The following is a 13,134-nucleotide window of genomic DNA, read 5'->3' on the forward strand; positions in this document are numbered from 1 at the left end:
ACACCAACCACAACACCTACAACAAGGTCCACACTGACTACAACACCAACCACAACACCTACAACAAGGTTCACACTGACAACAACTACAACAAGGTCCACACTGGCAACAACACCAACCACAACACCAACAACAACACCTGCAACAAGGTCCACACTAACTACAACACCAACCACAACACCTGCAACAAGTTCAACACTGACTACAACACCTACAACAACACGTACAACTGCACCCACAACGTCTACAACACCTGAAACATCACCATCAACATCTACAACAGCATCTACAACAAGCCCCACACCTGCACCAACAACAACGCCAGAACCCACAACAACCACCACAATAGTTTCTACAACAACACCCACACCTGCACCAACAACAACGACAGAACCCACAACAACAACCACAACAGATCCTACAACACCCACAACTGCACCAACAACAATGACCGAACCCACAACAACCACCACAATAATTCCTACAACATCCACACCTGCACCAACAATGACGCCAGAACCCACAACAACCCCCACAATAGTTACTACAACAACATCCACACCTGCACCAACAACAACGACCCAACCAACAACAACCACCACAATAGTTCCTACAACAACGCCCGAACCCACAACAACCACCACAATAGTTCCTACAACAACCCCTACACCTGCACAAACAACACCAGAACCCACAACAACCACCACAATAATTCCTACAACCCCCACACCTGCACCAACAACAACGCCCGAACCCACAACAACCACCACAATAGTTCCTACAACAACACCCACACCTGCACCAACAACGCCCGAACCCACAACAACCACCACAATAGTTCCTACAACAACACCCACACCTGCACCAACAACAACGCCAGAACCCACAACAACCACCAAAATAGTTCCTACAACAACATCCACACCTGCACCAACAACAACGCCCGAACCCACAACAACCACCACAATAGTTCCTACAACAACACCCACACCTGAACCAACAACAACGCCCGAACCCACAACAACCACCACAATAGTTCCTACAACAACACCCACACCTGCACCAACAACAACACCAGAACCCACAACAACCACCACAATAGTTCCTACAACAACACCCACACCTGAACCAACAACAACACCAGAACCCACAACAACCACCACAATAGTTCCTACAACAACACCCACACCTGCACCAACAACAACACCAGAACCCACAACAACCACCACAATAGTTCCTACAACAACATCCACACCTGAACAAACAACAACGCCAGAACCCACAGCAACCACCACAATAGTTCCTACAACAACACCCACACCTGCACCAACAACAACACCAGAACCCACAACAACCACCACAATAGTTCCTACAACACACACACCTGAACCAACAACAACACCAGAACCCACAACAACCACCACAATAGTTCCTACAACAACACCCACACCTGAACCAACAACAACGCCAGAACCCACAACAACCACCACAATAGTTCCTACAACAACACCCACAGCTACACCAACAACACAAGAACCCACAACAACCACCACAATAGTTCCTACAACAACACCCACACCTGAACCAACAACAACGCCCGAACCCACAACAATCACCACAATAGTTCCTACAACATCCACACCAGAACCCACAACAACCACCACAATAGTTCCTACAACAACACCCACACCTGCACCAACAACACCAGAACCCACAACAACCACCACAATAGTTCCTACAACAACACCCACACCTGAACCAACAACAACACCAGAACCCACAACAGTTCCTACAACAACACCCACACCTGAACCAACAACAACGCCAGAACCCACAACAACCACCACAATAGTTCCTACAACAACACCCACACCTGCACCAACAACAACACAAGAACCCACAACAACCACCACAATAGTTCCTACAACAACACCCACACCTGAACCAACAACAACACCAGAACCCACAACAACCACCACAATAGTTCCTACAACAACACCCACACCTGAACCAACAACAACGCCCGAACCCACAACAACCACCACAATAGTTCCTACAACATCCACACCAGAACCCACAACAACCACCACAATAGTTCCTACAACAACACCCACACCTGCACCAACAACAACACCAGAACCCACAACAACCACCACAATAGTTCCTACAACAACACCCACACCTGAACCAACAACAATGCCAGAACCCACAACAACCACCACAATAGTTCCTACAACAACACCCACACCTGCACCAACAACAACACCAGAACCCACAACAACCACCACAATAGTTCCTACAACAACACCCACACCTGAACCAACAACAAGACCAGAACCCACAACAACCACCACAATAGTTCCTACAACAACACCCACACCTGAACAAACAACAACGCCAGAACCCACAACAACCACCACAATAGTTCCTACAACAACACCCACACCTGAACCAACAACAACGCCAGAACCCACAACAACCACCACAATAGTTCCTACAACAACACCCACACCTGCACCAACAACAACACAAGAACCCACAACAACCACCACAATAGTTCCTACAACAACACCCACACCTGAACCAACAACAACGCCCGAACCCACAACAACCACCACAATAGTCCCTACAACAACACCCACACCTGAACCAACAACAACGCCAGAACCCACAACAACCACCACAATAGTTCCTACAACAACACCCACACCTGAACCAACAACAACGCCCGAACCCACAACAACCACCACAATAGTTCCTACAACATCCACACCAGAACCCACAACAACCACCACAATAGTTCCTACAACAACACCCACACCTGCACCAACAACAACACCAGAACCCACAACAACCACCACAATAGTTCCTACAACAACACCCACACCTGAACCAACAACAACGCCAGAACCCACAACAACCACCACAATAGTTCCTACAACAACACCCACACCTGCACCAACAACAACACCAGAACCCACAACAACCACCACAATAGTTCCTACAACAACACCCACACCTGAACCAACAACAAGACCAGAACCCACAACAACCACCACAATAGTTCCTACAACAACACCCACACCTGAACCAACAACAACGCCCGAACCCACAACAACCACCACAATAGTTCCTACAACAACACCCACACCTGCACCAACAACAACACAAGAACCCACAACAACCACCACAATAGTTCCTACAACAACACCCACACCTGAACCAACAACAACGCCCGAACCCACAACAACCACCACAATAGTCCCTACAACAACACCCACACCTGAACCAACAACAACGCCAGAACCCACAACAACCACCACAATAAATTCTCCAACACCTGCACCACGACAACACCTGAACCCACACCAACCCCTACAATAACTCAAACAACTCTTACAACAACACAAACAACCATTACAGAAGCACCTATAATGACTCCTACAACTACCATGATAACATCCAAAGCACCAACTATTTTACCACTGAGCAAAATTCCTCTTCAGTTTTCTCTTCAAGGTATGTTTGGAAGGTTTGTACACTAAGCTTCAAAATTATATTGATATGTGTATTTAAATTAACACTATTCCTGCATTTTAGTTGACAGTCTAGCACCATCTTGTGTTGAGGGTCAATATCTGCCACTGTTCTTCTACCCAACACCTCAACATGGAGAACTCTTGCAGACTCGTGTAAATCATCAGTTTGAGTTCAGAGTGAAGGCTGTTGCATCTTTTTCAAGGTACTTTGGGAAAAGGCGTATTTGGGCTTGTTTTAAAATGAAACTGAACTAAACTGCAACTTAACTTGGAATTGCATATTAGCACACTACCCTTGCCTGGTTCTTCCATGCATGCTACAATAACCATTTGTGCCAGAAATAAAAAAGGGAGGAAAAAAAAAAGACTAATGTTATTTGTCTCTCGGTTTTATATCTTGTTGTTGTTTTCGTCATCCAGAATTATTGATGTCATCATTAGTGGACCATTAAACAGCACAAAGACCAAAACTACCACTGGGGAATATGTGATTAACTGGACACCAACTCAAGAAAACTATGGTCAACACTTTCCATTTTGCTTCATTGCAGAAGGACAATACATGTATGTTTCAAAACGTCAATGTTCTTTTCAGTTTTGTAAACACTTTAACTTCATGCTATGACTATTGACAACAATCTTTCTGTTGTAAGGTCTGATATTTACCAGTCTGAGATGAGGTGCATTGTTGCAGAGGTCATTAGTGAAGGTATGTAAAACAGACTCTAATGACTCTAATGCAGTACAGATTTATTCCTCTCTCCATAAAAGCATGGTCATTTAAATTGGAACATCAAGAATTGTGTTTGCATGACATTCACCATTAATTCTATTTTCAGGACCTGTGGTACATGTAACCTGCTCAGCAAACTCAATGTCAGTCACAATAGTGAGGTCTTCCATCCAAAACCTCAGGGGTGACCAACTGAGACTGATAGATCCGTCTTGTCAGCTTTACTCCAACAGTACTGATGTGTACGCCAGCACACCTCTTAATGGATGTGGCACTACGTTAGAGGTGAAGCATTTACAAAACATTAACAACAACATCCAGATCTTGTGAATTCCAGAGGTAAACTATATCAAATCTTCTGTTTCTTTGTAGGAGACAGACAACGAACTCATCTTTAAGAATAAAGTCACCACATTTGATAATCCCCAGGACGTTACATCCAGAATAAACCTAGAACTTGAAATTATGTGCGCGTACCAAAAAACTAACAACATCAGACAGGAGTTTGGTATTAACAAGTCTCCAATCAGAATCTCGGATAAAAGTTTTGGCACAATGAACTATCACTTTGAGTTTTACCCATCTAACAGTTTCCAAAACATGACGGATCCAAGTGCCTACCCTCTTGAGTATAATGTGGGAGATATGATCTACATGAAGATTGAGCCTGACTATCCAGTCCCAAACACTGAGCTGTTTCTTGAGTCCTGTATGGCTACGCCTTATGATACTCCTTCTTACCCAGTCTCCTATCCCATCATCACCAATGGGTGAGATTCTACAAACACATTCGAGCATTCACACATCTAACCATATCAATGGTACACAATATGATTGTCTATCAGTTACGAGGCAAAGTAATAATCAAGTGCTTCTTCCTATTTCAGATGCAACATGGATGAATCGGTTCAGGTTTTATCAAGTCACACACCATACGTTGAGTTTGAAATGGCGGCCTTCAAATTCACTGGGTTTCAAGACCAGGTTAGAGTCCCATTTAGTCCAGACTATGTATTCAAGTCCAACGACAATACTGCACATTTTATGAACCTTATGCTCTACAAAAATGCAATTTTTTATAAATAAAAAAAAAGTAAAAACTACAGAACTGATTAGTGGCCAGGCACTCAAGGTTCTACTGTGACTGCTGATATTCTTAATATTCTACTTCTTCTTCAGAAATTAAAGCTTATGGCAGTGTTTAGATCCATATGGTAAACATTTGAAAAATTTGTCACACAAACAAAGGTCTAATCATTAAACACATTCAATTTGGAGTCTGTACCTCGATCCTTTTGGTGCCACCAATATGCATTTTTTAAATATACACAGTACAAACTATTACACTTCATTAAAAATTACTTTTTTGAACCAAGTTAAAATTTGTTTAGCAAAAATGAAAGTTGAGACCAAAATAACTCACACACGGAAAAAAAACCTATATAAACATATTTGTTTTAATATAGGTTTTAAATATGTGACTTATATAAAATTGGCCGTTTTCCTATATTATATGCACATACATATATAGGGCTTATATGTGAACATAAAGAAGCAATACAGGAGACCTATATGGCCTGTATTTGCTCATATATGAATCTCAATTTTGCCTATATATGGCATATATACGCATATATATTATCATATATGTGCAGTAAAATACTGTATACAGGTTTCATATGCGCATATATCCTCATATAGGTTCTTTCCATGTGGGAAGTTAAAATAACTTTAAAAGAAACATACATTGTCCTGATCAAAATAAAATTATTATTTAATATTATCAATATAATAACATTTAAATTGCTATTGTTTTGTTGGATCAAGCGAACAGCATCAATACTGTAAATTTGACGTTGTTTTGTCTTGTCTGCCGTCATTAGTCTCACACAATTTTTTTTCCTTTTTCTGAAAGTCTTGATAACACCATCATGGAGTTTTTTTATTTTTAATTATTATTTCAGCAAACAGGATTGTAAAAAGATTTTTTGTTGTACTTTCCTATTCACTGCGCTCTAAGTCTACCCAACTATGACACCTTCCGCTACTGAGAAACCCAGAAAAGTGAAAAAGGTCTACAATCAAGGAACTTTGAGCCTATTTAAAAAGGAATAAGTGATGCATCTCTCAACTCTCACATTGTCTCTTGGCTTTTTGTTTTCTTCCTCTCCCCCTGCTCATCTGTAGGTGTTCATCAGCTGCTCCATTGTCATATGTCAGGCAGACATTCCCAACACTCGCTGCTCTCAGGGCTGCCTCAACAGCACCGTCGCCCCACCTTCACACAACATTAACAAAAGAGAAGCCCCCATTGAGACCGACAGTTACTTCATCTCTCAGGGACCCCTACGGCTGAAGAGGAGCCCATCACGTAAGACAGCATAACTTCATTCATATTTACTAACATGATTGTATCCTTAACTAGTTTGTTAACCACTGCAACTTTTAATTACATTTCAGAGGTGACTGTGAATCTGGGATTGAATGTAAACCTTGCTGCTGTTGCTGGGTCTCTGCTGGCCATTACTGCTGTGATTTGCGTTGTGATCCTCTACACATCCAGGATCAGAAATCCACCCTTGCTATCACACGACTTTTGAATGTGTCAGCATTTTTCCCAAAGCATAATGCAATATTTTTTTATGATGAAAACAGAATTTATAAGCTTGTTGGTGTGCTAACAATATTTTATTATGGTGGAACGATCTTCCCGTTCCCACACGGACTGCAGATTCCCTGGTATCTTTCAATCGACAACTAAAAACCCATTCTTTTCTGTGATCACCTGAACCCCGGTTGAATAAAACCTCTCCCCTACCTCCCCATACAATAGTATCTGGATGCAGACTTGGATTTGCAAGATGAGACTGCAAATGCACTCAATTGAGCTAGTAATGTCAGTGTGAGGGGATAGGGTTAGTGGTGGGGTTAGGTGTGTGCATTAAAAAGCATTGCATGCAGCTCACCTTGCAAGTCTGCATCCAGACCCACACCCCACACAACAACCCTAAATTTGATTAATTCCGACTGTGCCTCGCACAGGTAAGTGGGCTTAACAAACCACCTGTAGAAACAACATAGGCTCATTCTGAAAACGTATTTCTATATACATTTCTGGAGATCACGAATTATGTAGCCGGAAGTACGTATGGCTGCATTTCGTCATTAAAAAGAACACTTAAGGATGGTAAGACATCGTTCCTTTCCGCGCTAGCAGCAATCAGCTTACCTTGGTATGGACAGCTTTCCCGCTATTACCAGTTTGTCCAGTAGCTTGCCATGTACGTCAGTGAACTTGAGACACAGAAGGTAGTTGACCATGATGACAGGGTTCGGCAAAGAACGGTTACAGGAAGCAGGTCAGACAAAAACAAAAGCTAAATAATAAAATAAACAATTAAATAACGGTAAATATGTGGTCAAATCTGAAAATGTGGTAAAAATCAGACGAGGGCCATTTTCTGGATTGTTTTTTAAAACTGTGGGTTGGGTTTCAAGGAAGTTGGTGGGCGGGTCAATCTGTGTTTTTGAAAACACAATTGGTTGGACTTAAGGAAGGAGGAGGAGAGTCAAACGATCGGTCAGTCAGTCAGTCGACAGCGGTCGCTGGTGGAATTATGCAAGAAAAGCAGCCCTAAATGGCACTAACAAGAGAAATTTGAGATTTCAAAAAGCATACACAGCGGCCTCTGGTGGATTTGCAAAAACAAAAACTGTAAAAAAAGTACCTCCAGGGACATATTTGGCACTCTCCAGAAATGTATATATAAGTACGTTTTCAGAATGAGTCTGGTTTGTGTAGAAAACACACTCATTAGAATCAATAAAAAAAACTTGTGCATTTATGAAGTGTGCTGCACACAAGTGAGTGGGATAAACAAACCACCTGTAGAAACTCTCGCTCTCTCAAAACTCTTACTCTTGCACTAAATTCTCCGAGTACAAATAATTGCTTTGTATAATACTTCTGGTCGAATCGCTTAATGGCTGTTCAAATTAAATAGTTTTGGACAAAACAGTCTGCTAAATGACCTAATGTAAATGTAACAAAAAACTGCTATAAATAGTTGCTCAAAGTGTGGTTTTCTTGTTTATTTTTTTTACATTTCAGAGCAAATGTGTTCTGTGAAGAGTGGTTTGGATTATTATATGTGTATTTAAATTGAAACAATTTAAAGTAAAGTTAAATTTTTGGTACACTTAAAAAAAAGGTAACAAAAATATATTGAGTTGAGTTTTACAGTTACAATGACCTAAAACCACAGCCAATAGTGTTGTTCATTTGTCATTATCAAAAAGGCTCAGAGGATTCCCTATAAACATCTTCAAACGTTATATAAAATGTTTACGTTGGTAACTAATGCTTTTCTTTTCATATGTTATATTGATGAGGGACTCATTATTTGAATAACGTTTATACCAGAGCAAATTCATACTGAAAAAAGTAGGATTTTTTTATTCATTCTAGTATATAGTGTAGTTACTATGTAGTCCCAAATACAGTATACACTTTAAATGAAGTGAGATTTGCCATTTTAAGACACCGCATAGCTACTTCTAGGTTAGCTAACTTAGCTAATTACTAGGTTTAAGTGTTTATAGCTAATGTTTAGGTCCCAGGCTTGAAACATGTTTTAGATTTGATTACCACATCAAATGGTGTCAAAAAGCGATCAACAGGTTTAATCAGAAGTGTAGAAAGATTCTCAGCAGAGTAAATATTAATAATAATCATCTTGATTCACTTTTGCAATGGGATCTCAGAAAGATTGAAGCGGGTCACTCAAATGACCATAATCACTATAGACTGATTGAGATATTTCTAATCAAACTTGGCATACATATTGAAGCTCAATATATAGAACAAAATTGAATTGAGTTTAATTATAGCCAATTGATGAAGCTGTAAATTCTTTGCATTCTCTGTAACCATGCAGTCATTAGTCCAACTCTATACAAATTGCCATCATTGTCCACGTGTTTATGTGGGACTCAAGGACCCGTCGACATGGAGGTTTGTGAAAAATAGTCATCCGCCACCAGAAGGCGCTGTTGGATTTTATATCTTATCTTTCTTTCTATTCTCATCTTTCTGTCTCCTTTTTTAAACAATCTTGCGTTAACCTTAACACAAGCTTTGCATTAATCTCTCTCTGTCCAAATCAGTAACTTAAAAAAATAATACATATGTTTAATGCTGGGCCAACAATAAATATCATCATGAATCCTCATGTGGAAGACCACAAGCATTAAATCATAAATGGATAATAAATTAATTAATGGATAATAATTCATAGTACAACAAACATTAACAACTGTGTTTGCAAATTATCTAACATTTTAAATGGCTAGTCTGAAAACCATTAGGAATAATATGTTATTCCATCAAAAAGTTTCAAATACAAACTAAGTAAAGAAAAAACACTCAATTTGTGCATAATTTAAAATGATCCAAAACAGTTAATATCCATACATCATAAATACCAATGTAATATTTATGAAAATAAATTCAGCATGTCTTTTTTTTACTTTTCTTTTCAGAAGTAGAGTTAATAAAGTAATATTTGGTAGACATTATTAATGCATTTATAACAACTAGCAATTATATATATATATATATATATATATATATATATATATATATATATATTTTTTTTTTTTTTTTTTTTTTTTCTCACATGATTTATTACATTTTCAAGTCATACAAGTGTTGATTTTACAAATAAGCTTAAATTTCACTGGAGAATACAATGTTATAATATTAAATATATTTTAAACTTTTTTTATAAAATCCAAATTGTGTTTATATTATTTTATCATAATATATTATAAATTTTATTTAATTATTTATTATTTTATATATTATATTTATTTTCGAAGACTGAATGCAAAGATTGACATAAACAAACAAACAAACAAACAAAGAAAACACAAGTGATAAACAACGCTGAGTCTGAGCAGGCAAGTATCTAAAGTAAAACTAAATCAAAAAGAGCAAAACACAATAGATATATTGTCTGAAAGGTTGGGCAGGACAGAGGACATGTTTTCTTTTCATTATGATGTCTAATGTATTGCCAGTCTTCGAGCATTAGTCAAACATGTCCGATACATTCATCAGTTTCTAATAATATAAAGCAGATCATCAGTCTTCTGTCATAAGCACAAAAAAGTACACCTATATTTAATTCTAGCAAGATCCATGTGATTTAACATGATGGGAGATTAGTGTGTGTTCAGATTTGTTGACAGAATACATGTGGTCTGCTTTTTGAATGAATGTAACCTGCAAAGGTTAACTTAAATAGCTACAATTATTTCTAAAATGCTATACATTTGACTTTATTTAGTGGTTTTTAAATAATACTGATTTCAATAAAATTTGCAAGTTAAATTTTGATTTAAATGTGGATTGCGGACATGACACAGATAGAAAGGCTGAGATTCCATTGAAAAAGTCTTTAGTGTCTGGGGTTTATTTCTTGAAAATCTGGATGAACAAACCAGCCACTCAACCTCTGGATTCTTCAGAGACTTCATTTATTTTTAAAATGTATTTCTTTATTTTTATTTTCTATATTTGTTTATTTTTTCTTGTCACCTGCTAAACTTAGTTGTTCTTGTTGCTTTGCTCATTGACTTATTATATGTGACTTGTCCGGCACAGTGCTGAGTGTTTGTGTTTCTCTGTGCTTGTTCTTGAAACGTTCAGTAAAATACATATAAAAAAAAAAAGATGAACAGGTATACACTGTAAAAAACACCAGTTGCCTTAAAATGTTAAGCTGAATCAAATTAACCTCACGAGTCATTTGAACTTTATTATATTAAACTGACTTAAAACAAAATAAAAATTAAGTTAGAACATGATTAGCTTAGCTTAAGTTTCCTAAAACATATAATGTCAGGACTAATTTATCATTTTTTTACAGTGTCAGTAATTGTGAGATTAGTAAAATTAGTTAAACAAAAAAATAAAATATATGTGCATATCGTGTCAATTATTTTGGCAAAAATAATTCAAAAGTCACTGAAAATAAAGCAGAATATGTTCAAATTAAAGTGAGAAAGAATCGACCAGGGGTGTCCAAACACTGTCCTGGAGGGTCGGTGCCCTGCTGAGTTTAGCTCCAACTTGCTTCAACACCTGCTAGGAAGTTACTAGCATATCTAGTAAGAGCTTGATTAGCTGGTTCAGTTGTGTTTAATTAGGGTTGGAGCTAAACTCTCCAGGACACCGGCCCTTCAGGACCAAGTTTGGACACCCCTGGTATAGACCATTTCAATGTGGTGATGCCATCGGCCTGTGAACATTTCCTGCTTGTTTTCATAATATTTCATTACTGTAACAAGAGGCAATTCAATCATAACTTAATGTTTAAACAGCTATCATAACATTATGTATCAATATGTGGCTCAGAAGCTGTAGAAATTAAAAATGTAAAACAGGAAATATGCTGGGACCATTGTTTTTGTTTACAGCCATCATTATGGTCTATAGAATTTTGCATTAGATGTTGTATTACAGTGACAATCTGATCCATGCTGTCCACTTTTCACATCTAAATAATTTCTTTCTCTAAAAATATCTAAATAAAGCTGCTTATTTTCAGTGTAATCGATAGTGAAAGAATCCTTTGATGAAATGTTTCAATTACAGGTTTTACCTGATTAACATTCCCATTCTTTTCTTTTCCTATTCATCCATCATCATCATTTTCCGACACATCCATCTATTATATTATGAAACACACATTCTCCCGCTCAAGCTGTATTTTTGAAATATCATTCAGAGATTAACCCAGCTCTATATACAAACGCACCTTTTAAAGAGTAAAGTCCTCAGAAATCCATCTTAGAGATTTGAGATGTTGGGTACGGCAGGTGGAATCTAAAGACACAAAGATGTATTGTCTAGATAGATATTAATCTTATGCCAGGTCATTGTTATACAAGACAAAATAAGAATGGGGCTAAAACATTTAACAAACTGCATATATACAGTTGAGTGCAAAATTATTAGCCCTCATGTAAAATTTGCATTATTTTCCAAATATTTTCCTTATTATGTTCAACAGAGCAAGGACATTTTCAAAGTATTTCCAATATTTTTTATTCTGAAGAAAGTCTTGTTTCTTTTAGTCTGGCTGGAATAAAGACATTTAAGGTCAATATTATAAGCCCCATTAAGATTTTTCAGCAACATAGGTTCATTCTGAAACCTTGCACTATATTTCTAGAGATCGCGAATTACAGTGCATAATTGTGTACACCCCATTTTGAAAGTGAATATTTTTATCCATTTCTCAGTAATATAATGTATTTTGGTGCATTTGAACAAAACAGATTTATTAAACAGATATATTTATTAAATGATATTTTAGTCACCAAACATTTTTAGAAATTTAAAGAAAATACAATTAAATTCAAGCAAAATACTGCAAAGATAAACTACAAAATTTCAACTCAATTTTTTTGTTATTTTGCTTCTCTTGAATTTTCCTCTTTGTAACGTTTGTGTTTTAGTTTTTCTAGAACATATTAATTTGGGTGTACTAGTTTTTGGGCCGTTATCGTAAGTTATTTTATTAGATAAGCTGCAGATTTGGCTTCAGTACTGATGTACTAATATTGTAGAGCTTCCTATTTCAAATATGAGTTTAAAAGATAGATTTGTGAGGGGTGTATTGTATATGCTGAGCACTGTATGTAGCCAGAGGTACATTTCATCTTTAAAACGATTGCCACGAGGCGGTGTGACGCTGTTTCTTTTCACGCTACTAGCTGACCGCTTACCTTGCTGTGAAAGGCTTTTCCACTGTTACCAATTTGCCAAGCGGCTCAAGGCATACGTCGGCGGAC

General features: G+C 37.8%; 2 protein-coding genes across 13 annotated transcripts in view; one reads left to right on the forward strand and one right to left on the reverse strand.

Annotated features, from left to right (window-relative positions):
• The window catches only part of golim4a (golgi integral membrane protein 4a), a 152,617-nt gene that overhangs the window by 122,464 nt on the left and 17,019 nt on the right, over positions 1-13,134 (reverse strand). For 4 of the 12 annotated variants that reach the window (XM_073928680.1, XM_073928682.1, XM_073928677.1 and 1 more), the window contains exons 3-4: positions 12,096-12,163; positions 6,411-6,550 (exon numbers count right to left, since the gene is read on the reverse strand). In XM_073928680.1, coding sequence (XP_073784781.1) covers positions 6,411-6,453 — 43 coding nt within the window. In that variant the 5' untranslated portion in view covers positions 6,454-6,550; positions 12,096-12,163. Of the gene's footprint in view, positions 1-6,410; positions 6,551-12,095; positions 12,187-13,068; position 13,134 lie in introns of all 12 variants that reach the window. The other 8 variants (XM_073928687.1, XM_073928688.1, XM_073928684.1 and 5 more) reach the window with 5 other exon arrangements.
• On the forward strand, positions 1,812-8,352 carry LOC110438081 (CUB and zona pellucida-like domain-containing protein 1). Its single transcript, XM_021467738.3, has 9 exons — positions 1,812-3,519; positions 3,601-3,742; positions 3,960-4,103; positions 4,193-4,248; positions 4,379-4,557; positions 4,645-5,042; positions 5,160-5,256; positions 6,460-6,643; positions 6,733-8,352. Exons 1-9 carry the CDS (start codon positions 3,435-3,437, stop codon positions 6,870-6,872), a joined length of 1,425 nt encoding a protein of 474 aa, XP_021323413.2. The 5' UTR covers positions 1,812-3,434; the 3' UTR covers positions 6,873-8,352.

Source organism: Danio rerio, chromosome 18 (assembly GCF_049306965.1).
Source record: "Danio rerio strain Tuebingen ecotype United States chromosome 18, GRCz12tu, whole genome shotgun sequence".
Lineage (NCBI taxonomy): Eukaryota > Metazoa > Chordata > Actinopteri > Cypriniformes > Danionidae > Danio > Danio rerio.